The sequence below is a fragment of the Melanotaenia boesemani genome, chromosome 7 (assembly GCF_017639745.1).
Source record: "Melanotaenia boesemani isolate fMelBoe1 chromosome 7, fMelBoe1.pri, whole genome shotgun sequence".
NCBI classification, from domain to species: Eukaryota; Metazoa; Chordata; class Actinopteri; order Atheriniformes; family Melanotaeniidae; genus Melanotaenia; species Melanotaenia boesemani.
The window spans coordinates 3,872,625-3,900,589 of NC_055688.1; the positions used below are offsets into that span (position 1 = coordinate 3,872,625).

At 45.1% G+C, this 27,965-nt stretch overlaps 2 protein-coding genes and 3 long non-coding RNA genes across 6 annotated transcripts; 2 read left to right on the forward strand and 3 right to left on the reverse strand.

Moving 5' to 3' along the window:
* The first annotated feature begins 60 nt into the window (after positions 1-60).
* nocta (nocturnin a) lies at positions 61-10,598 on the forward strand. The gene is made up of 3 exons (XM_041989418.1): positions 61-597; positions 8,306-8,596; positions 8,686-10,598. Exons 1-3 carry the CDS (start codon positions 414-416, stop codon positions 9,549-9,551), a joined length of 1,341 nt encoding a protein of 446 aa, XP_041845352.1. The 5' UTR covers positions 61-413; the 3' UTR covers positions 9,552-10,598.
* LOC121642647 lies at positions 6,364-7,205 on the reverse strand. Its single transcript, XR_006010939.1, has 4 exons — positions 7,164-7,205; positions 7,027-7,058; positions 6,643-6,802; positions 6,364-6,409 (listed from the first exon to the last, which is right to left on the reverse strand). It is a non-coding gene; the product is annotated as an uncharacterized LOC121642647 (long non-coding RNA).
* LOC121642646 lies at positions 6,364-7,220 on the forward strand. The gene is made up of 3 exons (XR_006010938.1): positions 6,364-6,390; positions 6,624-6,783; positions 7,145-7,220. It is a non-coding gene; the product is annotated as an uncharacterized LOC121642646 (long non-coding RNA).
* Positions 7,624-8,313, reverse strand: LOC121642645. Its single transcript, XR_006010937.1, has 3 exons — positions 8,047-8,313; positions 7,978-8,009; positions 7,624-7,931 (listed from the first exon to the last, which is right to left on the reverse strand). It is a non-coding gene; the product is annotated as an uncharacterized LOC121642645 (long non-coding RNA).
* A 3,204-nt stretch (positions 10,599-13,802) lies between the features above and the next one.
* elf2a (E74-like factor 2a (ets domain transcription factor)) lies at positions 13,803-25,601 on the reverse strand. 2 transcript variants are annotated; one of them, XM_041989417.1, is made up of 9 exons: positions 25,389-25,601; positions 22,243-22,326; positions 19,729-19,981; positions 19,151-19,258; positions 17,250-17,363; positions 17,010-17,093; positions 16,648-16,840; positions 16,306-16,560; positions 13,803-15,200 (listed from the first exon to the last, which is right to left on the reverse strand). In XM_041989417.1, exons 2-9 carry the CDS (start codon positions 22,315-22,317, stop codon positions 14,621-14,623), a joined length of 1,662 nt encoding a protein of 553 aa, XP_041845351.1. In that variant the 5' UTR covers positions 22,318-22,326; positions 25,389-25,601; the 3' UTR covers positions 13,803-14,620. The 2 variants fall into 2 exon arrangements, with proteins under 2 accessions (XP_041845351.1, XP_041845350.1); XM_041989416.1 differs by having other exon boundaries at positions 17,250-17,366.
* Between the last annotated feature and the right edge of the window lie 2,364 nt (positions 25,602-27,965).

A 27,965-nucleotide genomic window follows, 5' to 3' on the forward strand; every position in this document is an offset into this window, starting at 1 on the left:
GCCATGGAAAGTTAACGCCCCCTCTCGCCCGCTTCTCTATACTGTCAGCTCGGATCGAACCACTGATTCAGTCCGGGGGGCAGGTGTGTGTGGCGGCTGTAGATTTGGGTTTCTCCAGGCAAACAGTGCGATTCCACAGATCCTCGGTCCAATTTGGTCGGTTGTGGTTTCACACAGTAAACTGTAGAGGACTTTGCTGAGCGGAAGCAAAAGTTTTTGGAAGGATCCATCATCGGTACACCCCTCGGTGTTCCGGAACTCGGCAGAAGTGATGTAACTTTACCGGCTTTTCGCTCGGCTATAGAAGTACAAAGAGAAAAAGCTCGTTTGGAACAGAATTTCTTTCTGCTGTTGTTTAATAAACGACTCGGTTCCAGTTAGTCTCGGTGTTTTCTCTGTGGGAGCAGGTCAGCATGAACTCAGCCCGCCGATGTTCGGCCTTGTTGGGCCAGATGTGTGCGTCGTCTCGGGGCGGACAGGCGGCCAGGACAGGGTTCCCACCGGCGGCGGTGTCGGTGACAGGCCCCGCGGGGCTCCGGTGCTGTCACACAGGAGGAGGAGGAGTGAGAGGAGCCCCCAGCGCCGCCACAGCAACAGGTACCAAACCAGGTCTACATTCCCCCATTAATGAAACTGATGCTCCATAACTTCACAGTTTACCTGTTTGTACTGGAAACACTGGAAAGGTGTGACGATGACCTCAGACCCCACAGGTTTTCTCAGATTAGCCATCTTGTTTTTATTTTTTGTTTGTCTGTTAAAACGTATGTGTATTTATTTTTTTCCATTCCATATCTAACATTTTGTCACAGTTTAAGCATCGTCCTCATCTTCCCCCTGGAACCGCCGGGTGGTCTCCTCATCCACTGAGGGGTTCAAATTAAACCATAAAACTCTTCTACCATCATCAGTGTCTCAGAAGCGATGGTGTGTAACTCTGTGGGGTAAATGTGATGGATAGCTACCGTTTAGGTGATCTACGGAAGTTTTCCAGGCATTTCTATCCCATCCAGGTGGTTTACTGTCCAGCCACTAAATGTAGTTTTATTCAGAGACTCTATCTGGTAAATCTACAATGATCCATGATAACAGCATTATTTATCACATTTCATCATAAAAACATCACTATCACTACTACAATTGCTAAGAGACCTCTATTTAGACCTGGACATGATGATGAAGCCACTTCCTGTCAAACTTTCCACCAATCAGAGAGCTTAGATTCAAGAGAACGTCTGCATGATGATTGGGATTAAAAGGCTTCAGCTTCTACATTTAGTTTTATATTAAATAAAAAATAGGAAAGAATGGCTTGAGGTTTTGAGCATGTCATCCCTGCTGTTTAGATGTTCTTTCATCCTAATTTAAAGCATTAATGACGTTTGTGAAATTGCCCTTTTCCTTCACCTCCTCAGCCGTGCAGGCCTGAAGCTGCTTCTGCTGAGCAACTGGAGCTTTTTCTGCCTCCACTAAAACTGCAGGACAGGTTGGCCTTCATGTCCCGTCCTGCAGATCTTAATCTGTTCCAGCAGACGTTTCCTTCCTCCCGCTGCAGACCGTGACTCTCACGGCTGTAATGATTCAGCAGGATGAGGGATTAGTGGAGCGCAAACACCCGGACCTGCAGCTGAGATGCAAGATGGCCGATTCTCTCCGTGTTTCATGATCAAATCAGTTCTTCTGACATCTGATCAAAATTTTCATTCTGAAGATTAAAAGAAACGTTTTTATCTACCAGTTAGGCAGAAACACATCATGACTGATTGAACTGGGTCCAAACACATCGTATGACCCACACTGAAAGTCTGCATTCAGTTTCAAGCTTTAAACTAACAAAAGTTTGGTCATGATAAATGATTTATTTACTTGTTTATTTACTGTCTACCATAACTGACACTCAGCATCACGACTCTGGAGGAAAACCTGCTTTCTGGATCTGCTGCTGGTTAATGATCAGCCTGTCAGAGACGTCCGGGTCAAAGTCTTGAAGCAGCTCTGACTTGTTGGCAGGTTGGTTAAATTTAGGTCTTGTCAGAAGGAAACAGGTCATGGTCTGATGAACACACTCCCACAGAGGACGGTGAAGTGGAAAAGTGGTGTCTTTAATTAGCTTTGTTAATGGTTTCTGTGCTGGAGGTCTCTGGGGGCTGAAACTTAATCTGTCCTCCTGTAATGGGATTGTTCAGACCAGTTACACAACCAGGACAGGACAGATAGCCGGGGTCAAAAGATCAGAAAGGTTGAACCAAACACGGAGACCTTCATTAGCTTCTAGTTAAAGTTGTCTCTGGTTGGCTCGATGGTGTCCCAGTAGCTGATGGTACACGTTGGTATGACGTCAGGGGAAAACGGTGCATGCTGCATTCATCTCAAACCTTCTGGTCGAAGACTGATCCAAACAGCCGGATCAGGAGTCCCGGCCGGAGCTTTTTTCACCGCTGCTCTGCAGACATGGTGGTGACCTGCACACGAGCGTCCAGCTGCTAACAGATCAATAAAGTTCATTCAGAGAACAAAACTTTATTCATCCTCACAGGGAAACGAATGCTTGTAGCAGGGTCTGTCTTTTATTAGGAACAGTCAGTAATTAATGACAAGCCTTGTTCCAGAGGGTGATGGTTGTGAGTTTTTCACCTCAGGGTCCAGACTAACTTTCTGCACTGGTTGAACTGGTGTGTCTGGGTGTACCAGCATAAACTGTAGGTGCACCCCAATTTTCCATCATGGCTCGCAGCACCTTGTTTTCTCCCTTCTGATCATTATCCGTAAACATTGATGGTGATTTAGAACGTAAAGTTTTAGATGCACTGAACTGGATAAAGCTAAATCTTTCAGGTCATGAGGCTGAGTTGTTTCTGGGAAATTTCCCTCCTGTTTGGTCTTTTTCATTTATTTATCAGAAAGGTTCTACTTGGACTGGAATTTCAGGAAAAGCAGCTCCTCTTTAGCCGTATTATAGACCACGTTGCAGCTGGAAACATCAGCTGTTTGTTTTTAAATACACGGCAGTGTCTCTTACCAGTAGTTAAAGCAGAGTCTGTTTCCAGGCTCTTCTCCAGGCCAGCCTCAAGCTGGAGCGCTCGGGGTGGGTCTGATGGAGGCTGCTCTGGTTTCCTGGTGACGTTTGTCAGCCTGATGCTTCATTACAAACACATGCAGCTTTGTTTTTTCTACAAGTCAATCTTTGGTGCAGCTTCAGTGTTTCTGTCGGCTTCTTGTCCTCTGCTGAACGTCTGGAGGAGACTTGATCTCACACAGACGGGGGGCTGCAGAGGTCAAAATTCATTCTCAGCTTTTCCTCTTCTTTTGTTTCAAGGACCAGTTAGTGGAGATAACAGTGAAATTCCACCATATTCTAGGTTTTCCAGCTGATTCCAGTTTCTGTGATTGTACTGGATATCTGATGGTCACAACTTCAAACACAACACCTGCTGATCAGAGCCAATCAGAGAAGACCTGCCTCCTGGTCTCATCATGGTGTCGTTCTTCTCTGAGCTCAGTCAGGAGTGAATGAACACGGTGTGCACAGACAGATTCGAGGAGACACAAGCCCTACAGACCTGAAAACGTCAGACGCACGGGTGGAACCAGGAGAAAACGTTGGCCGGGCTCGGTTGCATGACCAACCAGCACTCTAAAGCCCTGCCCCTGGAATCTGAGGAGAAGCAGGAGGATTTAAATGCAATTCAAACAGTATTCTCATGGCTTACTGTAGGACATATCTGCTTCCACAGATGGTTACCGCGGGTCATGTCAGATAATAAATATCTTTTTACAAACGTATTTATTTGGAAAGGTAAATTTAAGGCCTTTTGGCTTCGTCCAGTCTGGTCACACTGATTTCTGGACATCTGAGGGGGAGAAATGAACCACGACGATCCTTTAATGGACACGTCTTTAGCTACATTTACTTTCACTTTATTGACCCTGGAGCAGAGGTGCATACTCAGCCTTTTTTTACCCAACGAACCTCGGATAACTGGGACTGATCCCTGGTCCAGACTGGTGTGATTGATTATTGGAGGTTTCAGCTCCTCGCTGTTCAGCTGTGTTTCTGTCTGGAGTCACATGATGAGGACAGTCCCTCATTCATTTCTCACCCTGTTCTCTGAATCCACTAATGCACTTAACTGGAATGTGGTTTCCACAGCCGAGAAGGAAATGACCTGGAATCTGATCCGTTCTGGAAGGTTCAGCTCAGCGTGGATCATCCTTCGGTCCACGGCTGGACTCTTCCTTACAGCCACTTTAATGGACCCTTCACGTGTTTTTAGTTACTTTTTGAACATGAATGGACCAGTGTGACACCCAGACAGTACCTGAAGTGTTCTGGTTCTTGGCTCTATGTGAACTGGAACCAGTTACAAAGCTTCATTGTTGATGGTATTCCAGTTAACCCAGTTACTCTTTGGACTGCCTGCACAGCACAAATCTCTGTGCATGAGTTCATTGTTGAGCGGTTTCGCCTCCTTCTTCCAGTCTGGGTATCATGAGCTTCACAGTGGTTCCTCCGTCCTCTCGACGCGTTCTCCATCCGACTCGCAGGAGGAAAAGCTGCAGATGAGAAGACAGAAAAGTGTGTGTTTGGTTTCTCCTTTGGTTTTGGTTTCATGTAAGTATTGATTAGTGCTTGTGTGTTTGTGAGGCTGTGTACTGGATTCTTATTGGACGAGCTGTGGTCCGGTCCACTCTGCAGAGCTGTGACAGTGACGGTGTGTTTCCACGTCATGATGATCAGCTGTTGGCTCAGAGCTCAGCAGGGTTTGGTGACTAAAATAACCTGATAATGATGAGAAAAGCTTCCTGACTGATCGGCACGTGACTCCTCATTAGGGCTGCTCGATTATGGGAATAATGATAATCACGATTATCTTCACTGAAATTGGGATCTCGATTATTTAACACGATTGGGGATTTGAAGCCTTGTCTGTGGTAATACAGATAGCATCTTTCCTTCAGGGCTACAATGAAATGTAGCGTGACATTTATATTTGGCTCTATGGTGCAGCTGGACCACAGGTCCATAGCGGTGGTGAAACATTGGACTGTAGCCACGTCCTTCACAACACCCTCTCCACCGTCATCATACAGGGCAGGGAGAGACACCTGACTAACATGGAGACGAGATGGCGGTGATACCGTTTGTCCACAGTGGCCCCGTGTGCATGTCTACATGAATGGGCACAACATTTTACGTGCACGAATGTGGCTTGGCTGGAGGAGGGCAGCGATTTTCACCTCATCGTCCAAGTTCCATAGAAAATGATGAAGGAGGAACGTCGCCTCCCGTGTGTCCAGCCCTTAACTGGCAGGTGTTTGCAACTCGCGTTAAATAAAACCAAAGCAGTCGGGCTGTGGGAGGAGTCTGCAGCAGTGGGAGGAGTCTGCAACAGAGGGAGGAGTCTGCAGCAGTGGGAGGACTCTGCAGCAGTGGGAGGACTCTGCAGCAGTGGGAGGAGTCTGCAACAGTGGGAGGACTCTGCAGCAGTGGGAGGACTCTGCAGCAGTGGGAGGAGTCTGCAACAGTGGGAGGACTCTGCAGCAGTGGGAGGAGTCTGCAACAGAGGGAGGAGTCTGCAGCAGAGCTCTGCAATGCCAGCAGCACTCGATTTGCAGCTGAAAACACCACAAGAGAAAAATGCGAAGGACAAAAATAATCGGATCCAACCATTTTTATGATTGTTGAAAACCCAGATCGTAATTCTGATTACAATTTGATTAATCGCCCAGCCCTACACCTCATCATAAACGTTAACGTCAAATAACTACAAAAACCAAACCAACAGAAAACTGAGGAAGTATTTTATTTATAAATAACCCAAAGATATCAGATAAATCACTGCACCTGTCTCAGAGGACTGAGGAGAAACGTTTTTATTTCTGATCCATTGAGCGTTCAGTCATTCATACGTCCATCTAAATGATCATTTATCTGCTTGACAGAGCAAATAAAAGAGAAGAATCCTCCAGTGTTCTTCTCCATCAGAAAGCTGAGAATGGAGAGCTTTGTTAGGATAAAATGACACAAGTTATTGTATAAAACCATGAACGGAGTAAGACTGCTGCTGAGTTGGACTCCTCAACCAATAAGATTCCTTTGTTATTACTGCTGTCTGTCTGAGACCGGCTTATCCACTCCCAGAGGTCAGACTCCCTGACAGGGAGGGGGGCTGATGATTCAGAGGGAGGATGAGACAGCTGAGTCACAGCATAAACAGACTGACTGACGAAGGTCCAGATACTGAGAGCAGAGAGAAGTCAGGGACAGAGACGGAGGTGTTTCTGTGTGGAAACATCTGATCCAGCATGGAGGCTATGGGTAAGAGTTCCTTTGATTATTATGAACAGGTTGGAGGAGTTGTGGGGGTCTGTTACACCTGGTTGGAGGAGGTGTTGGGGTCTGTTACACCTGGTTGCAGGAGGTGTTGGGGTCTGTTATACCTGGTTGAAGGAGGTGTTGGGGTCTGTTATACCTGGTTGAAGGAGGTGTTGGGGTCTGTTACACCTGGTTGCAGGAGGTGTTGGGGTCTGTTACACCTGGTTGCAGGAGGTGTTGGGGTCTGTTATACCTGGTTGAAGGAGGTGTTGGGGTCTGTTACACCTGGTTGGAGAAGGTGAAGGAGGTGTTGGGGTCTGTTACACCTGGTTGGAGAAGGTGTTGGGGTCTGTTACACCTGGTTGGAGGAGGTGTTGGGGTCTGTTATACCTGGTTGGAGAAGGTGTTGGGGTCTGTTATACCTGGTTGGAGAAGGTGTTGGGGTCTGTTACACCTGGTTGGAGGAGGTGTTGGGGTCTGTTACACCTGGTTGGAGAAGGTGTTGGGGTCTGTTATACCTGGTTGGAGGAGGTGTTGGGATCTGTTATACCTGGTTGGAGAAGGTGTTGGGGTCTGTTATACCTGGTTGGAGAAGGTGTTGGGGTCTGTTATACCTGGTTGGAGAAGGTGTTGGGGTCTGTTATACCTGGTTGGAAAAGGTGTTGGGGTCTGTTACACCTGGTTGGAGAAGGTGTTGGGGTCTGTTATACCTGGTTGGAGGAGGTGTTGGGGTCTGTTACACCTGGTTGCAGGAGGTGTTGGGGTCTGTTATACCTGGTTGAAGGAGGTGTTGGGGTCTGTTACACCTGGTTGGAGAAGGTGAAGGAGGTGTTGGGGTCTGTTACACCTGGTTGGAGGAGGTGTTGGGGTCTGTTATACCTGGTTGGAGAAGGTGTTGGGGTCTGTTATACCTGGTTGGAGAAGGTGTTGGGGTCTGTTACACCTGGTTGGAGGAGGTGTTGGGGTCTGTTACACCTGGTTGGAGAAGGTGTTGGGGTCTGTTATACCTGGTTGGAGGAGGTGTTGGGATCTGTTATACCTGGTTGGAGAAGGTGTTGGGGTCTGTTATACCTGGTTGGAGAAGGTGTTGGGGTCTGTTATACCTGGTTGGAGAAGGTGTTGGGGTCTGTTACACCTGGTTGGAGAAGGTGTTGGGGTCTGTTATACCTGGTTGGAGAAGGTGTTGGGGTCTGTTACACCTGGTTGGAGGAGGTGTTGGGGTCTGTTACACCTGGTTGGAGAAGGTGTTGGGGTCTGTTACACCTGGTTGGAGGAGGTGTTGGGGTCTGTTACACCTGGTTGGAGGAGGTGTTGGGGTCTGTTATACCTGGTTGGAGAAGGTGTTGGGGTCTGTTATACCTGGTTGAAGGAGGTGTTGGGGTCTGTTACACCTGGTTGGAGGAGGTGTTGGGGTCTGTTACACCTGGTTGGAGAAGGTGTTGGGGTCTGTTACACCTGGTTGGAGAAGGTGTTGGGGTCTGTTACACCTGGTTGGAGGAGGTGTTGGGGTCTGTTACACCTGGTTGGAGGAGGTGTTGGGGTCTGTTATACCTGGTTGGAGGAGGTGTTGGGGTCTGTTATACCTGGTTGGAGGAGGTGTTGGGGTCTGTTATACCTGGTTGGAGGGGGTGGGTTGGAGGAGGTGTTGGGGTCTGTTATACCTGGTTGGAGGAGGTGTTGGGGTCTGTTATACCTGGTTGGAGGGGGTGTTGATTAAATGATGTTAATACCGCTGGTGTAAAAACTGGATTAAATGTGAAACGTTTGAACATTTTTCAGCTTATTGGAGGTTTTTATATTTGAATTGATGGTTTTGGTTAAACAATTCATAAAGTTTGTTTCTGTCTTTCTAAAATAAGCTGGACGTTCATTCTGGACCATCGGTCTTCGCGGCCAGAATTCAATGATCTGGTCTGAACTGATCAATGACCCCTGAAACCTTACAGTCCAAACTGTCTTGGTTCTGATCACCTGTTGTTTCTCCATCAGTGTGTCCGATGGGCGGCAGCAGCAGCAGGTTGTTCGGTACCTTGGCCCAGACTCTAAGCACCGCCCCCTTGACCCAACCTGATCCATACTCGGAGGAAAGCCCAGACCAGGACTTGGACCAGGACTTTCCAGAGGTGGACCCAGACCAGCTGCTCAGAGAATGTGAAGCAGCCCTGCAGAGGCGTCCAGCTCGACCACACCGGGACCTGGTCCGTCCGGTCGGCACTGCACCGTGCAGCCACAGACAAAACCCGTCCATACGGGTCCTGCAGTGGAACATCCTTGCTCAAGGTAAACATGACAAAGACGCCATGTTGTTAGATTTGTTGTGTAAATGTGTTTGTAACACGTGTGTAACGTGTGTGAATGTGTGTTTGCAGCTCTCGGGGAGGGGAAGGACGGCTTCATCCGCTGTCCACTGGAGGCTCTGAACTGGGATGAGAGGAAGTACCTGATCCTGGAGGAGATCCTCACCTACCGCCCTGACATTCTGTGTCTACAGGAAGTCGACCACTACTACGACACTTTCCAGCCAATCATGGCGAGCCTGGGTTACCATGGCAGCTTCCTAGCCAAGCCGTGGTCTCCCTGCCTGGATGTGGAGCAGAATAACGGTCCTGACGGCTGCGCCTTGTTCTACCGCCGCTCACGCTTCACCCTTGAATCCACGTCCCGCCTGCGGCTGTCCGCCATGATGCTGCCCACCAACCAGGTGGCCATCGTCCAGACGCTGACCTGCCGCCTGTCCGGCCGCCGGCTGTGCGTGGCCGTCACACATCTGAAGGCTCGTAGCGGCTGGGAGAGGCTGCGGAGTGCGCAGGGCGCTGACCTGCTGCAGAGCCTGCGGAGCATCACGTCCCGGGGCGGCGGCGGTCTGAGTGAGCCGTCCTCGGGAACCACCCCTCTGATCGTGTGTGGGGACTTCAACGCTGAACCGTCGGAGGACGTCTACAGACGCTTTGTCTCCTCGCCGTTAGGGCTCGACTCGGCGTACAAGCTGCTGAGCTGCGACGGACAGACGGAGCCAGCTTACACCACCTGGAAGATTCGGCCTTCCGGGGAGAGCTGCAGCACGCTGGACTACATCTGGTATTCCCAGAAAGCTCTGAGCGTGGAGAGCCTGCTGGACATTCCCACTGAGGACCAGATCGGACCAGACCGCCTCCCATCCTACCACTATCCCTCAGACCACCTGTCACTACTCTGTGACATCAGCTTCAAGGAGGAGCCCCACAGGCTCCTGTAGACCGGTCTGACCTGGACCTCAGACCTAAACCAGTTTTATGTAGACTGGTCGAAACTGGACCTTAGAACTGGAACAGTTTTACGCTGACCGGTCCGACCTGGACCTTTAGAACTCGGCCGGTTTCAGACTGGCCCTAACAGGACCTCATAGCTGGACTGGTCCATCCTGGAGCTCAGACCTGAACCGGTTTCTTTCAGAGAAATCACATGGACCAAAATACAGAACCACATTTAGTTCTTCTGTTACAGAGAAGACATGATGATCAGACCCGCATGGGCCCAGACAGACCTGATTAGACCTGATCAGACCTGCATGGACCCAGACAGACCTGATATGACCCGCATGGACCCGGACAGACTTGATAAGACCCGCATGGACCCAGACAGACCTGATTAGACCTGGTCAGACCTGCATGGACCCGGACAGACCTGATTAGACCCGCATGGACCCGGACAGACTTGATAAGACCTGATAAGACCCGCATGGACCCGGACAGACCTGATAAGACCCGCATGGACCCGGACAGACCTGATAAGACCTGATCAGACCCGCATGGACCTGGACAGACCTGATTAGACCTGATCAGACCTACATGGACCTGGACAGACCTGATATGACCCACATGGACCCGGACAGACTTGATAAGACCTGATAAGACCTGCATGGACCTGGACAGACCCGATAAGACTTGAACTTTAGACTTGTGAGGTAGTGTTGCGGTTTCTAACAGAACCAGGACCAAGAAGTAAACTGTAACATCACTGCTGCTGGAATATTTGCTGGGTTTGGAGGACCAGGTGAGACTGGACGTTTTGGTCTGGAGTCTCTCAGGAAGATAAAGTCTCATCTCTGAGCAGCTGCACTTATTTATTTTATTTAAAACTCATTTATTCTGATGAAGTTAAAGAATTACTCAGAGCTTTACAACATGGTGCAGTGACGTTTTCAACGGCTCCTCTTTTTGACGGAGACGTCATGAGTTGTTGCTATGACAACAGTGCATGACAAATATTTTTAGATATTAATAAAGTTTATTTTTACTCTGAAGTGGTTTCCTTGTTGGTTTTTTATTCGCTTCTTTCATTTGATCATTTCGTTGTTCAGACTTCAGCTTTCATCATATTATTGATAATTTTTTATTTATTCTCACCAAAAATCTGCTACATGTCTACAGATGGTTGAGAACCCAGACTTTAACTGCAACTCCGATTCTTAAATAGCTGTGACTCTGTAAAACGTAAAAAACCAGAATACAATGATACCAAATCTCATCAACCCATATTTTATTCCAAGATCCATAAACCAGCAAACATTCAACTCCAGGTATCTGGAAGTGAAAAACGAAGGAACTTTACCAGATCTAGAAGTTATTTTAAATGAAAATATGACCTGAACTGACTCACCTCAGAAAGAAAGAAAAAAGTTCTCCTGCTTTGGAAATGTTTTACATTTAAGCAGAAAACATGAAACCTGGACACGTTGGAGATTAGTGACTTTTATTAAAATATTACTTTTATTGACATATTACAGTTAATATCTTCTGTTATTTTCCCATTTGCCAAATTCATCCTGCGGACCACACTAGACCCTCTGGAGGGCTGGTTTTGGCCCCTGGGCCTTTGTCTGACTCTCTTGACTAAACCTTAAATCTTCATGAATATCCTTCTAACGACAGCGGCATAAACAAAAACGTTTAGCTGCACAAACCATCGACACAGATTTTGTTTGAATGAAATCATGGAGCAACGCCGTCACGTTGGTGTGTGCTGTAGACTCCTCTGAAGGCAACTAGAAACATCAGACGTTAGGTTTCACAGCAAAGGAAGTGATCATTTCACGTGGCTGCATTATGTAAAATTTGGGCGTTGCTCCTTTTATACCCAGTCGTGACACCCTTACCTGGCACCAGTAAATCGGCTGGTTGGAGAATCTTCCAGAAAACTCTTGATTTCATAATGTTGTGGAATTTTATTTATCAAAGATCACACACTAAGTGAGAATCAAACAAAGTATTTTTAATAAGAGCTGTTGTTTTTTGTCATTTTAAGGCAGCGACACTGAGGGTGAAGCTGAATGAGATCAGATTGTTCTAGTGAATGTTACTCCAAAGCTTTTCACTGGAACCAGACAGAAGTCAGTCAGCTGACTGGACAAAAAACAGTAGATTTTTAGATTCAGCTCCAACACCATCTCTCACTTTTCAGGGAAAATAGCGTTCCTTAAAGACTCTAGTCAAGTCTGTTTTTTTTTTTAGTTATGGCTGTTTACTTAAAAACTACTCGCCTTTCATTAGTGAAGTAGATGGAGATATGAGTCAGCAGTTTCATTGAAATCATGACCAGCAGGTCCTGTTAATATTAACAAACCTGCTGAGTTAAATAAACAGAATCTTGAACCAAGTGAAACGTCCTGTTTGAAATATTTCGCTCAACTTTCCAAAAACTGTCAACTTTTTTGTGATGAAGCTTTGTCTCCAGGGTTTCCAGAGAATGGTCTGAAGAAGAGAAAATATCCAGTGAGCAGCAGTTGTCTGGACCAGGATGTCTGGTTGATGTCAGAGGTCAGAGGAGAATGGACAGACTGGTTGGAGATGATAGAAAGACAACAGGAAGTCAGATAAGCACTGGTTCCCACCAAGGTCTGCAGAACAGCATCTCTGAACACACAACACGTCCAGCCTTGAAGCAGATGGGCTACAGCAGCAGAAGACACACCGGGTGCCTCCTGCCAGCTAAGAACAGGAAACTGAGGCTACAATTCACACACACTCACCAACACTGGACAATAGAAGATGGAGAAACATTGCTGGTCTGATGAGTCTCCATTTCAGCTCCACATTCAGATGCTAGGCTCAGAATCTGCTGGAAACATCATGAAAACATGGATCCATCCTGCCTTGGATCAATGCTTCAGGCTGCTGCTGGTGTAATGGTGGGGGGAGATTTTCTTGAACCACTTTGGGCCCCTTAGTACCAACGTGGCCTGGTTTAACCAGCACAGCCTATCTGAGTATTGTTGCTGACCATGTCCATCCTTTATGACCACAGTGGAGCATCTTCTGATGCTACTTCCAGCAGGATAATGCACCATGTCACAAAGCTCAGATCATCTCCACCTGCTTTCTAGAACTTTCCTCCACAGCCACCAGGGGCCTCACATATCAAACTGTAGCAAAGCAAATCACAGTCTGCGGTGCAAAAAGGAAACATGGCACACTTCCACTTTCAGATTTATAAAAGCCTGCGCACGCACGTCCTACACCTGTTTCCGTTTATAAATCAGAATCAACTCTAACGCAGGCGCATGTGTGAGAACGCCTTCCCAGGCCCACATGGTGGCTATAAATGGTGGGGTTAACACCCTTAACAATTATTTATATTTCAATGATGGCTCGGGAGGGAAAAAGAGGAAAGAAGCAGAATTTTTCGGTGTGTGAGACAGAGATCCTGATGGACCACATTGACAAACGTAAACATGTTTAATTGGTGGGCACGGTGTGGACATTACTGGTGTCATCACAGTGTCAGAAGAAGACACGCCAGAGGCATCCGTCTCCCATACGGGAGGCAAAGTTTGAATCCCCCAGTGATGAACAGTAACACCTTTCAGTCGGGGCCTTAGACAAGACGCTGCAGCCCACAGTAAATGGTTTTGGAGAAAGGCGTCTGCTAAATGACAGTAATGATGTCGGTAATGTCGTCTTTTATTTTCATTTATAAAATAAATATGTACAGATACATCTGAGATTGGTAGCAGTTTATTTAGTATTAAATAACATTTCTTTATAGCTCCTGGGTGTGCCAGGTGGGTTGGCGGTGCTGCAGCAAGAGGGTGGAGGTAGGAACATTATCCCATCAAGTTTGGTTTTCATAAATCCCAAAAGTTGACTATATTTGGCGTGCGCCGGGTTTTGTTCCTATGCCAGCTTGATAAATGAGGCCCCAGTAGAGCAGCTTTGGGATGTGGTGGAACGGGAGATTCTCATCATGGATGCAGCCGACAAACCTGCAGCAACTGTGTGATGCTGTCATGTTAATATGGAGAAAACCTCTGAGGAATGTTTCCTCCACCTGCCTCCATCTATCACAGCAAGGGTTAAAGCAGGTCTGGAGGAGAAAGGGTCCACCTGGTACTAGTAAGGTGGACCTGGTAACGTAGACCTGTTAGAGCATCATCTGGAGAACCACAGCACCTGTCTATGGCTGACCAACGTTCCTCCACACTGTTAGAACAAAGTGGATGAATAAAAACATCAGACAGTTTTAATCCACATTTCTTTTTTTATAATACATATTTCAGTAAAATCTACTTCATTACACTGATAGTACAAGAAAAAAATAGTATATTTTACTTCAGATATGGGGCACACCATTAGGTTCATTTACCTGGATGCAGACATCCTTTCACTCCCTTTTAAGGAACAGTAAAAAAGAAGAGTTGGGAAAATGTGACACGTGGAAAAGCCACAGACTGGCACACATGGACGTAGCCTCTGGGAAAGGAAGCGGCGTTCTGTCTCACGACCAAAACCTGAGAATTTGAGCCTGAATTTAAGTTGTTTCCAGTCTCAGCTGCCAGTTTATGGCTGAGACGTCGCTAAAGTCCGGCTCTGATTAGTGTTCCCAGATCCAAACCTTACTCTGAAACATCCAGAGGCTACGTCCACTTCTTGTCCGAGTGTGTAAGTAATGACTCTGCAGACAAAGCTCTGGATGGCTCTACATCAGTACTGATAACATACGGCTGAGTATCAAAAAAAGCTTTTTACATGTGTGTTTACATCACAGTCCAGTCTGGATTTATATTAGGCTTGATTACAAAAAGACTTTTGCATTTACAATCTAAGGCTGCCCACGTCGTCTGAGCCCTGTGTGTGTGTTCGTGTTGGTTTGTGTGTGTGAAACAGTCCCTTTGATCCTCTGTGAGGCTTCAGCATCCCCACACGTCTCCATGGAAACCAGAGTCAGGCCGACAGTCTAAGCCAATCAGCGAGCAGCTCTGCTCTGAGGGCGGTCTACAGTCACTTCCTGTTCCCTGACCCTCCGAGGCCCCAGCCCTAGACGGGGGCCTCAGGAAGACGGAGTTTCTGCTGATGCTGCTGGCAAGCTGGATGGGGGCGGAGCTTCTGCTCTGACCTCTGATTGTGCTGCTTCGGGCTGCGTGCTGGATGGTTTTGAAGGCTGGGTTGGGATGCTGAGGGGGGCAGAGTGAGGCTGGCTCACCTGGACCGAGAGCTGGGGAAGAGCCTGGGCTACCGCCGCTGGTTTGGCCAAGATGAGCTGCGGGGCCGACCGTCCCGCCGTTATCTGGACCGTCGGAGTGGACGCCGCCGCTTTGACGGCTGCCTGCGCCAACTGAGTTGTGATGGGCTTAGCCTGGATGAGCTGAGCAACCTGGCTTGATGGGTTAGTCTGCATGAGCGTGGCCAGCTGATTGGCCGGGATGGTAATGATGGTGATTTTATCTCCTGCTTTGGAGGCTGTTGGCAGCATGGTCGGCAGAGCCTGGATCACCAGTTTGGGGGGAGCGCTGGTGGAGGCGTTAGCTACCGTCACAGGGACTCCGGTGGTGGTGGTGAGGATGGAGGAGGAGTTTAATGTCACCTGACCCAGTGAGTTGGTCATGACCACCGGCATGGCTCGAATGGGCCTGAAGAAGAGAAGACAACATCGTGTCAGGGAGGATGAGGATGCTGATCCCACACCTGTCTGTCAGCATTAATCATCACATTAGATTTTCTTTTCATAATGAACAGTTACGACAATCGAAGGATTAAATAAATTTTAAAAATAATATGTTAGCTTATTAGCAGCAGCCAATCAGATGTGGATTAATGTTTCAACCAGGTTAAATTTAATTTAATCCAGATTCCTATGCTCTCTGAAACACCCGTTGCCATAGTAACACATCTGTAAAGTCATGTGTTCTCAGGAGCGGGTTTATTCATTGTAACCAGATTAGATACTGGATTAAACTGGGCAGTACCACTGGTTTCATGGAACTAAACAGGAACACCTTAGTGGTTCCCAGGATGCATCGAGGACATCCCAGATGTTCCTCAGTTACTCCCTACTGTGCCCTAACAGGTGAAACACCGTTAACTTCAGCTGGACTACGGCGGTCAAAGCCGGTTCAGAATCATGCCGACATGATCTAAAAACCAGACTCAGATTCCTGATCCGCGTTTCCTTCCAGTTCCAGTTTAGTCTGGGTTTCTCAGGAACACATCAGGGTTTGACTTTAAACACATAAGCTGCTTCAAACACCAACAGATTCAAAGAAACATCCATGTTGACCCATATCCTTCCTGTTCTTCACAGAGTCCAACTTATATTCAACAAGCAGCAGATCTGTTTGTATGAAGCACATCTGTATTCAAAAAATAAATAAATAAAAAACAGTCGATGAAATTAAATAATTATATACTGAGTGATTAGTGGGTCGACAGTAATAATGAGAACCTGTTAATGAGTGACTGGGGGACTTTTAAAGTTTTAAATCGTGATGTTTTATATTTTGTTTACATGCATTTATGATTTTGTGGGTTTCTGTGGATTGTACTTTATTACGACCCTCCTAGAGAAAAGACGGTAAATCCTGATTGTCCAGCGCTGCGCTTATGCTGATCAGCGAGAGGAGACTGGTGGACTCCACACATCCTAAACACACCGTTAGAGAACCCGCATCCGCAGATATCTGTGACCAAGGGGAACGTCAGCAGACCCTAAAAACCAGATGAAAACCAGTTCCTGACCTTGTGGCAGCGTTGCTGGGGATGACGGTGACGTAGGTCTGCTGAGGCTGGGTGGTAGCTGCGGAGTTGGCGCCCAGGCTGACAGGGCCCTGCTGGCGAGCCAGGTGCTGGCTGGACATCACGCCTTCATTGTCCTCCACCTCGTCGCCCTCCTCCTCATCGTCAATGACTCGGATGTTTTTGGGCATGTCTTTGAACTGGTAGGCCAGCCGCTGACCCTCCACCTTGGCGAGGATGCCGCGTTGGTAGTAATACCTGTAAACACACAATAAAGAAGGAAATAAATGAGTCGTGAGGTGTTGCTTCTCTTGGCAGACCAAGCAGACGGTGTGTGGGTCTGACCGGAGGGCTCGGCCCATCGTCTCATAGTTCATGTCCGGCTTGTTCTTGTGTTTCCCCCACAGCCTGGACACGGCCTTGGAGTCCACCAGCTTGAAGATGCCCTTCTCCCTCTGCATCCACTTGATGTACCTGGGGCAGGTGTTCTTATCCTGCAGCAGCTCCAGCAGGAACTCCCACAGATAGGTGGTGTTGCCTGCAGGACAACAGCATCAAATCATCAAGACTGGGTCACATGATCACCTTTACAGTCAGAGAGGGGAACAGGACTGAGGTGTGTGACGTTAGTTATATTATAATCATGATTCCGGTGCAGCTCTCCACCCAGATGGTGTTGAGACTTTAGACATGAAGCTGGTACCAACCCTTTCCCTCCCGCGGCCTCTTCTTGATCCCCAGGTCATAGGAGCCGTTGGAAGCAGGTTGGTGTGTCTTGGGTTTACGTCCACCTGTGCTCAACACACACACACACACACACCAAGTCAAACTCATTTTTTTAAAGTGATGTGTAATAACTTCAGCAGCACCGTGGTCAATGTTCATCTTCTATCTTTACAGTCTGGTTCATCCTCAACTACCAAAGATGCAAACTGCTGGGCACTGACCTCCTCTCTTCTTCTTGGCAGTAGGTTCACAATCAGGAGGGATGGGGAAGGACTCCTCCTCAATGGGTCCACACTCTGTAGACACCTCCACCACCGTCTCCATCATCACATCATCTGCTAGAAGCAGACAAAACAGCATCCAGTATCTCCTGATATAAACAGAGCCAGCTCCTGTGCCATGACCAGACTCGCCATCATCTGTTATCCAAGCTCATTTTAGTAAAGACAGCAGCTGGCTGAGAACTCCAAAGTCCTCCCAGCATTTCAACAGTCAAAAGGTTAAAAATTTTTAAAAGATAACTCTTCATCTTCCCAACTAGCAGCACTGCGCATGACAAAAGCATTACGATCATATTAAATCTGTCCATCAGGTAAATCCAGCGTCCGCGTGAACATGTCAGCAGGAATCTCCGATCGGATTGATTTCAGTCGCATAGATGAAATATTTGTAAAAGAGCAACTGTCGCCATACAACAACAATCCGGCTCAGTTTGTGTGACTCATTAGAATCACACACACACCTCCCATATACAGTCAGAATACACCCAACCACACACGCCTCTACTTCCCTTCACAAGGTTTGTTTCCATTATCCCTAGAATTTTGCAAAAGCTAAATATCGCAATAAAAAAACAGTAATGGAAACACCTACATTAAAAAAAAACTCCCAAGTATTGCTAAAAAGTTTTTACGCTCTCATGAGGTGGTTTTTCAGACGTGTGCTTCACCGGACGTGACGTAGCGGGTCATGTGACCATTTCAAATAGAGATGGCGCAGTCTGAGTAGACGCAGGAGGAGACGGAAATCTTTTCACAAATAATTAAAGAAAAAAATATAATCCAGACTGCGACCAAATGGTCGCATTTTGCGAGTAAAATGTGAGGCAGTGGGAGTGAATATACTCGTGCAACGTCGACCAATATATTTGCTGGTCTTTTTCTTTTAGTAGTTTAAACTGAATTAATTTGGTCGCTAACAAACTTCTGCTCAGCTCTTCAGCCCAGTAGTTCACAGTAACGCTCAAATTAGCTGCTGGTTCAAACCAACTTTAATATGAGAAAAAGAGACAAACACCAACGAAGAAGACGACAGCCAATGTGTGTGTTTACATTTAGGTTTGGCATAACACTGGTTATTGTGACTGCATTTACAGCCAAAAATGAAAGGGGGATGTAATTTTATTTCAACAATTTTCTCAGAATTTCAATTAAAAAATCAATAAAAAATTGTTTTTTTTAAACATAGTAAATTTGATCAGTCTTGGAAAGAGGGGCGGGGTTGTCTAATAATTAGGGTCGTACTATATTCGGGTTAGTATAGTAATTAATTACTCACCATATTATCTACTTGTTCAAAACAAGAGCTTCTGCAATATAATTCTTTGTTTTACACACAGACATGTGACTCAGAGATGGATTTGATCCTTGAATGATGAACTTCAGGAACTTTCCAACCACTGATTCCCAGGTAGGGTTGGGCATCGAGTATCGATTGGAACCGGGACTTAATTCTCCCAGAATTTTGGTGTTTAGGAGTATAGTAAAATAAATTATGTGGCTCGATTGCAGAGAATCTAAGCTTTCTAACAAGGTATAGCATGCCTATATTGACAAAAGTTTATCTAACAAAATAGCGACTGGGTCAAATTAAAGGGTCAAATGCAGAGCTTGTCAGAGATCAGTTTCATTTGAATCAGGTGTTTTGGAACAAGGAAACATCTATACCAGCAGGACAGTGGGCCTGGAGGACCAGGGTTGGGGATCACTGACCTGCAGTGTTTCCTACCATCATATTAGGTGGTCACCCTAATGGCAAGCCATGCCCTCCCAAGTAGGTCATGGTAATATTTTTTAAGGGTGCACCACTACCACATGACAAAAACCCTAGGAGAAACACTGACCTGTGCTGCGTTCGCTGTGCAGTCCTCCAGGAGACTCCATGTGGAGAAGGGCTTCAGCCGCCTCGAAGGTTTTGTCAAAGCACACCATGTCATGACCCGACATCTCCACTGAGAAGGGGAGCACACAGAAACCCTTCATCACACACCCCTGCACACGCTCAGTGAGGATGGACGGTCAGGTTACACATGAGGCATCACATCACAGATTGTTTACACCACAACTGCACTGCTGAAACATTGGCTGTTTAGAAGTGCTGACGTCCTTGTCTAAGGTCTGTGGAGCAGTCTGTCCCTCTCTTCCTGTTTCCTCTAACTGGTCCAGCTGCTGCACCTCGTTCCTGCCACCAGAGGGCAGTCAACATGCACAGAGGATACTTCTAATAAAAGGAGTGGTGATTCCTATGCTCTGATTTATAAGTTTCTTTTGCTTCATGACATCCCACAACAAGCCCATCCCAGATATTCTCAGAAGGGATTCAGGTCCGAACCCCTGAACCCCTCCATGAATCCTGACACTGTCATCTTGGAGTAAACAAATACAGTGATGGAAAAATCTGCTCATTTCTGAGTTTGCTCACCGTTCTCCGCCACCTCTGTGACCACCTCCTGCTCCTCTGCCACGTCCTGCATCAGGTACGTCCCATCATCATACACCAGGACCTGGGCCGAGTAACACTCCTCCACCTGTGCACTGGGAACCTCCTCCACAATTACAGCTGGACAGCTTTCCTCCTGCAGAACCACACCCTCTTCCTCCTCCACCTCTTCCTCCAGGATCACAGACTCCACCTCCTGCTGGACCACTTCTTCCTGCTCCTCATCCTCAGTGGGCTGCAAAAGAAAATTAAAAAATAAAAAATATCAGACAGAAAAATCTGATGTTCAGCATCTGAGTCAGACATCCTTCTCCTGGTTCCACCTCTGCCGTTTCCCAGCGTGCCGGGCGTATGTTTGACGGGCGGAGCAGCTAATCTGGAATAAGCATTTCCTTCCCCTCTTTCCCGCTCTGTGTTAATATTTTCTTCTGCTCTGATCTGGTGATCTGGGTTCGCTGCCTACAGGTACTTGCACTCAGTAACGAGCAGCACTGATTGATTGTTATCAAATTACAAATACAGATTTATTGTTAATAATAATAATAATAATATGAAGATCTGTCATATGCTTGTGCACCTGACTGGTTTTAAGTCTTTAATCAAAACCTACTTCTTTGCACTGGCATTTGAACAAAACTGAGCTTGACATTCGCGTGTTTTATTATTTAATTTTATTCTAGCTTTTAATTCTAGTTTTGTTGTTTTTATTATTTTATAGATTTTATCTTTTTATCAATTTTTATTTCTGTTTTTATTTTTATTGGTTTTTATTGTTTTATTGTGTAGTGTTTATTTTAACTGTGGAGTGTTTTTGTTCTGTTGTTCAGCACTTTGGGCAACTGCTGTTGCAGAAAATGTGCTATATAAATAAACTTGAACTTGTGTGGAAGGAACCGTAGTGTCTAATATGAAAAAGACTTTTTTTTGGAAAGATGTTTTCTTGTGTGGTCCAGACTTGGTGGAGGAGGGACTCCTGATGGTGGGAGACTTGCTGCTCTTTGTCAGTTGCTCAGGAACTTAATGTGAACAATATTTAACCTCTTCATTTTAACAAGACCCATTTTTTCTGCCTCCTCTCTGAAGTGACATAACCAAAATAAATGAAGAATATCTTCACAACCACAAGGAAAGCTGAGACACGTGAGACTGGATTACTACAGAAGTGTGTTACTGTGTCAGAGTAAATTCACCTGGAACACAGTAGAAACATTTTCTATCTCCACCGAAGAAAAACACTGTTTAGAGCAAAAACTTTTGAATCATAAGACAGCAGCCCCCTTTATCTGGGAAAATAATATCTGGTGAGTAACGGTGTTTTAATACAGGTGTGTCTGGGCAGAACCACCTAAATGTGCCATTTGGTACCAGAGCAGAAAACTGTTAAAAAAAAATTTTTTGGAAGAAGTTCATGATTGACACCTCTATCAACCAATCACGACCAAAATGCTGCTTAGAAACACCATAAAGATTCCAGAAAGAAGTAAAACCTGATGCAGAGTCATAGGAGAACACAGTGGCAGCAAATTTTCAGACTGGAATAAAACTTTTCTCTACCAGAAAACAGCCAAGGTGAGACAAACTTTATGGTCTTGTGAAGTGTTTTCCAGTCTCTGTCTGGCAGCTTGTAGTTTCTGTCCCACAGTGATGAGACAGACGTCTCTGTAATCAGCAGAGTCTCTGCTTTCATGTGACTCCTTGTTTGTGTGGTTTTTCAGGTGGAGAAATTAGCTCTAAAGTGGACAGCGCTCAGTGTTCCCACAGACCAGGTGGCAGGTTGTGGCGCTCCCCTGGCGCTGGCGAGGGAATGGAGTGTGTGACGGTGTCGTGGTGGTCGGTGGAGTCGGTCATCAGTGTGTATGTGAAAAAATACGCCTGTATGCTGATCTATTGACCTTCAGTCACCTGCTGAGAGTTTAAAAGGAAGCATCTGAAATTATTCAGCTCAATCTTAATTATTTATTCTTTAAGAGGAGAAAACTAGGAGAACTACTGTTTCCATCCCACCAACCATCTCCACGGTGATAACATCTGTCATGAAACCACGACTGAGATTAAAGAGTATTTTAACTTCATATTAAGGAAGAAACTCTGATTAAACTGATGATCTGGATAAAAACAGCTTTTTCTTTTATCAGTGAAGTGTGAGTGTTTGTGCAGCAGAGATAAAAGTCCTACAGCAGCTTCACCTGCTGGTAAAACACATCATTGGATTAGAAGATCACTTTATTTTGCTTATTTTTTTTTATTTGTGTTGCAGTTCTCACTCAGTCTTCTGTACAGGGGGGCGCACAAGAGGAAGGTGTTAAGACAAAAACAAATTAAACTTACCAGAAAACATCAGTAAACGAGTGTTTGGTGAATCGTTTCTTTGCTGATAGGAATAAGTCTGATATTATCGAAAAGTCGGTTTCTTTTTCTTCTGGCAGGAAAGTGCATTTGTCGGATGAGCAGCAGATTAATTATGTGGGTTGCAGCCATGGTAAAACATGCACTTACCTGCTGGGACGACTCCACCACGGTGACATACTCCACTATGTTTCCTCCTCCATCTGACACTACCACAGAAGTCATCACTCATTCCTGCCAAAACGAAGAGGAAGAGTCAGCATGGAGCAGGCAGGGGGATCCACAGCGGAGCGATCTATAAGTCTGATCTGATCACGTGTTGGTGAAGTTTGGTGTTTGGATTTGTGCAGGGGGTGGGGTCATGTGAAAGCCCCATGGGCGCTCGTTCTCATGACTGCTTCCTAGAGATGCTGTGGTATTTGTTGCAGGGAGAAAAAAAAACATGTCAAAGTTTAGCTAAAAACGTGTTGAACTAAATTCAAAGTGGTTAAACTGCAAGCTTTTTATTTCAGTTTCACTGACCCTAAAACAACGAACTCCTCATTAACATCAGCATTTCACACACGAGCCACAAGCTGAGAGATGCCAAACTCCTGAGACGAGAAGAGTTTGTCTAAATTTTAAAGCTGTTCAGTGATGCCCGCTATCATCATCTGAGATGTCTGGGAACAGAGTAAATACTGCTCAACCCTCACATGCTGTTTGGCCCAAATGTGACATTTGACTGCAGTAAAAAATTGATTGATTTCACAATTAACTGCAGAACTTAATGCCATGGTAAACTAATCATAAAGATGCCTCAAGAGTGTTCCCTTCCATAAAGGACCATGTCTGAACCAGATCATCAGATCCGGAAGGTAAACAACATGCATGTGTTTCCACTTGTGCTGCTTTGGTTTCCTTCCGTGTTTTCATGGGAAAGTACGGCAGAGGAAAAGTTTTTCCCTCCAAACTAACAGATTAGATCATCCTGCTGGGATGAAAACATGAGGCAGGTGTGACTGTGGAGGACGTCTCAGCCCATAAAGCAGGACATAAAGCAGGAAATCCATCCAACATGTTTCACCTCCTGCAGGAGAACCAGCAGCTTTGTGGCACAAGGGGAAATGTTCAGTAACTAGTTAAATCATGCTGATGTTTAACCAATGTACTGACGTTGACTGTTATCCTGTTATTTGTAATTTACTAATTATGTACGACTTACAGCAACGTGACGAGAAAATTCACTTAATGTTACATTATATGGATGGAAAAACTGGAAAACTTGAACAGTTTTGTTCAAACATGATTGACTCGGTGTAAAGTTTGTTTTAGTCCTGTGCAATAGTCTGTAGAAAAAAGTGTATTTAACTCCAGATATGTGGTCCTGTTGCTTTAATCCCACTGTTCCAGTATTATTTATGTATCAAGCTGCAGTTATTCTTCTAGCTGGATGTTTTTCATGAGTTTCTAAATTCTTTACTCATGTTTAAAATGTTCAAAAGCATTTTTATAATGTAGTTTCCAGAAAGAATCCTCCCAAGTCCAGGTACAGGTCCTGTAGCCTTGTCATGTTTTCTCCTGGAGAAATCCAGAGTTAATATGTAGGATACATTTATTCTGCACACAGCAGAGATTTAGTTAATTACTTTACTTTGTTGTTATATTATTTTGTTTTGTTGGTATTAAAAGACAGGAATAAATCCAACTTGAACTGTAAGGGGTGTTCATTTGATTTACACATTTATAGTGTTGGGAAATTAAATAACTAAGAATAATCGTGATCTTTCTGACAACAATTGCAACAGCAAAAAAATGAATTTACACCTGTGTAGTTTCCACATGACCAAAGTTCCTGCAGCAAGACACCTGCTGGTCTTTAAAGGCACATTGGGGGAATTAGGAAAAAGTGAAATAGTAAAACAACATAGTATTGCTCACAAATGTTGGACAAAGGGAACATAAGTCATCCAGAAGCCAGAGGGTGACACAAGATCACACAAGAAGCGGTACATAAGCATTTGAAGGAAGATGCGTCAGAGGAGGAAGACAATATTCAATTTAAATGTATTAAACAGACTCGGGATCCATTAATACAGACATCAGACAGGATAAAAGAGAAGAAAAATCTGATTACAGACGCTGATAACGATAACTTAGGGACAGGAGCGGGCAGCAAATCAGATGTTTAAAATTAAAATGATGTATCTGTTGGTCCTCATTTCATGTAGCCATGCAGCAAACGGCTCCACCTGAGGTCTTGTGCTACTTGTCTCCGCCTCTCTGATGCTAACTAAAAAAATTAAAAAAAATAAAGACCACCAAGGCTAGGATTTTTTTTATTGCATGATTATACATAAATTCTAGCAGCTGCAGAAAATCCATGTAGTTTTTAAATCTAGTAAATTACATCTAAATTGGTATAACGTTTATGTTTGTCTTTTGTAAAGCACACTATTATTAACACACTACTGTGTAATAGGTCTTTTACTCTAAAAGCGAGTGTTGTAAAACCTAAAAGCCCACTGTCTGCTTTCTGAAACATTTAATTAATCATGCACTTATTAATGTAACAAAAGCTATTTATATATTTTTAATAGATCTGTACTTTAACATTTGGTATAAAAACTTACTATGAGGGAATTCTTGCACAGTGCAGACAATATGAACAGCTTGTAAGTTAGTCAGTAAAGTTTAACAGTGGCTCGAGCTAAAAGGGAGCGAAGCTGGTTGAATTTATAATTCACAGGAATATTCCCAAATAGTTTGTCGTTTACCGTAAACAAACAGAAAACAAATCCGTTAAATCATTGTAGTAAGTGTTATCGCTACACAGACTTGTGTTTACTTTCTGAGCGGGTGTGTGCGCTCTGCTGCCGCTGCAACCTCAAACTCCGAGGCTAACTCTTTTAGCTTCAGACTAAAAAACAAGTCAGTTTAGCCACTTCTGCTCCAAACCTTCTCCGTGTAGCATATTCAGTGTCCTAAAATAAACCAGCATGGATTTTCTAAAACCTGAAAAACACAGCAGTAACTGGTATTAAAATTTCCATTAAGCTCGAAACAGTTAGCAGATACTAAGCTAATGTACAAAACGTCCATACAGTATATCTAAACACACTGACCTACCAGTTTGTCTAATAAAGCAAGTACAAAAACAACACTACGATCTGTAAGCTATCAATGTGCGCTGATACGCTCGTCCAGTCAATTTCCTCGTCTTAACCTGTTTTACTGTTCCTTACGAAAAGTAAGCTCCGCAGCTAGCGTTAGCTAGGCCCAACGCTAGCCGAGTTGACAAGGCCAAAAATGCTTACTTTGCACGCATAAGCAGGTGTTTGCGAGACCTCCTATCCGCGGGAGTCAGTTGTCAGGTACCTGTCCACGTCCTGCGTTAACAATCTACAGAACCAACGTAAACAAAGGCCCTGAAGTGGGTTTTTTCTGTTACCGCTCGCTTGTTGCTACCCTTAGCTTTCCGGTGTGCCGCCTCTTTGCTAAAAACGATCCAGCGGGTCAAAGCGCAGACCGCCGTGACGTCACGACGACGAACCACCGCAGACGCGTTCAACGGCGTCACGCTCGAGACCCGAGGAAGAAGCGACAACAGCAAAGGAAAGACACTCATTCAGTAATTAATTATACAAAGTTTTAACAAACTAAGCGGGAAATGAAATGTGATTTTCTCATAAAATGTCCTGGGAACGTGTTTTTGTCTTATTAGTTGTCACTAAATGAGGAGCTGGTCCCTTCCCTATGCGAGCATAACATGTGAGGAAGTGAGTGTTTGGTGGATTATTTCTCTTATAACTTATAATATAGGACATACATTTGATTTTGACAGTGGTAAGAACATAAAAGTGTCCGACATTAACCATTAAAGACTTATTTTAATTTATGACAGACGTCATAATCGTGTGTGTGTGTGTGTGTGTGTGTGTTTCATTTAGTTATTAGTTGGTTAGAATAGAAATTTATTATGCAAAATATTGTATTCAGGGGCAAGAAATTAACTTCATCAGCTTGATTTAAAATCTATAATTCCAAACACAGTGCTAAACCGTTGTTATACAGCATGTTATCATCTTTGTAGCTGTAATAATTATTTAATAAAAAATAACAGTTGAATGTGATCATTGTGACTCATTGCAATTGCATAAAATTTGTGATATTAGAGGGAATGTTTATTTTTACTTAATTATGATAATTTTAACATGTTTACATTTTTTTCCAGGAATCCGTACCAAAGGAACAGTTTTTTAAATCTGTGAATATTTTGTGAAGGTCAGGTGAAAACATTTCAGTTAATTATAGCTCACCCGCCGGTGTGACCTTACCTCACCACCTGCATCCTGGACTTTGCTAAGGACATGTCCCTGCTGGCCCTACCCAATTCAAGATTTATTTTATTGTTAATAAAACACTACTCCAGGGACACAGTGCAGAACGAAAAAAAAAAAAAAGCTAGAGAAAAACGACATAAAACACCATCACCATCATAGATATATCAGTGAAAGCGGAGACCACATATCTGCTGTATGTTGCTGGGCTGTTCAACAGTCTAACAGCATTTGGAAAGAAGCTGTTGCAGAACCACACCGACCTGCTGCAGTATGATCTGCCTGAGGGCAGCAGAAAGAACAGGCTGTGGCTGTGGTAAGTTGGGTCCCCTATGATTTTCTTTGCTCTTGTCAGACAGAGCTGTTGTTCCTGTAATTTGACCCCGTCATTCTGCCCTCGCCACCCTTCTCAGTGTCTTTTTATCTGAGGGACTGCTGCTGTCATGCCAGAGAGACATGTTGTATGTCAGGAGAGAGTTCACGGTGCCTCTGTAAAAGATGGGAAGGACTGATGGAACTTGATGTTGTACCTCAGCCTCCTCAGGAAGTTAAGGCACTGATGGTCCTTTATAACTCTAAAAACTGCTAGATTACCAACCCCCCCAAATGCTGTATTGTCAGCTTTTTCTCAGGAACAGTTGTGTTGAACTCTGTGGGGTAAATAGTGATGGATAACTTACTCTTTAGGTGATCTGCTCCTGGGCCACCTGAGACCTGGAATCCATGCTGGACCCTCTTCAGTTTGCATATCAACCCCATATTGGTGCGGAGGATGCTGTTGCATACCTGCCACAGCTGCTCACATCTAGATGTGGTGCAGGTGGCGTGAGAATCATGATCTTTGATTTTTCCAGTGCCTTGATTATCATGCAACTGTCTTTGCTGGCATGGCATGGCATGGTATGGTATGGCATGGCATGGCATGGCATGGTATGGTATGGCATGGCATGGTATGGCATGGCATGACATGGCATGGCATGGCATGGCATGGTATGGCATGACATGGCATGATATGGTATGGTATGGCATGGTAAAGGACTTCATAAGTAGGAGTCTGTTTATAAATGCGGACTAAATCTTGTTGAAACGCGGTTACCTATGATTCACTGAGGCAGACATTTCTTCCAGAGAAATTTGAGCTGTTAACAGGCTCTTCCAGAGGGTGATGGTGAACTGATGTCTTGCTTTCTAGTTTAGGAGGATTGTTTCCTTGGAGACAGCTAGGGCTGTGAACGGTGTAGTCTTGATGTGTTGTGCAATTGTATGGAGGACATGTCTCCTAAGATGCAGAGTTGTGGGGATAGGACGATGTGATAGGTTATCTGTGACTTGTCTCTACCCGGTGTTCAGTGCCATAAATCATGCATATAACTGTCAGTGGTGTGCTGTGTACAATAAGTACGTTGATCTAAGTGAAACCGTGTGAGGCGCTCTTGATTGATCTTTAATTGAAGTTTCCTGTTTACTGTAAAATCTGGATCGTTCCAGATTGGTGAGCTAGTAGATGGTGCAAAAGTGGAGCCTTTAATATAGAGTGTTTCCCACCAAACTGTC

Bases quoted from the DNA above. Each gene is read 5' to 3' on its own strand.
- nocta (XM_041989418.1), top strand. From the start codon at position 414: ATGAACTCAGCCCGCCGATGTTCGGCCTTGTTGGGCCAGATGTGTGCG. The intron at 598-8,305 runs GTACCAAACCAG...TTTCTCCATCAG, and splicing joins CAGCGCCGCCACAGCAACAG to TGTGTCCGATGGGCGGCAGC. The intron at 8,597-8,685 runs GTAAACATGACA...GTGTGTTTGCAG, and splicing joins GTGGAACATCCTTGCTCAAG to CTCTCGGGGAGGGGAAGGAC.
- elf2a (XM_041989416.1), bottom strand. From the start codon at position 22,317: ATGACTTCTGTGGTAGTGTCAGATGGAGGAGGAAACATAGTGGAGTAT. The intron at 17,367-19,150 runs GTCAGTGTTTCT...GTCTGCTTCTAG, and splicing joins GCACAGCGAACGCAGCACAG to CAGATGATGTGATGATGGAG. The intron at 16,841-17,009 runs GTTGGTACCAGC...GTTGTCCTGCAG, and splicing joins GAGGCCGCGGGAGGGAAAGG to GCAACACCACCTATCTGTGG.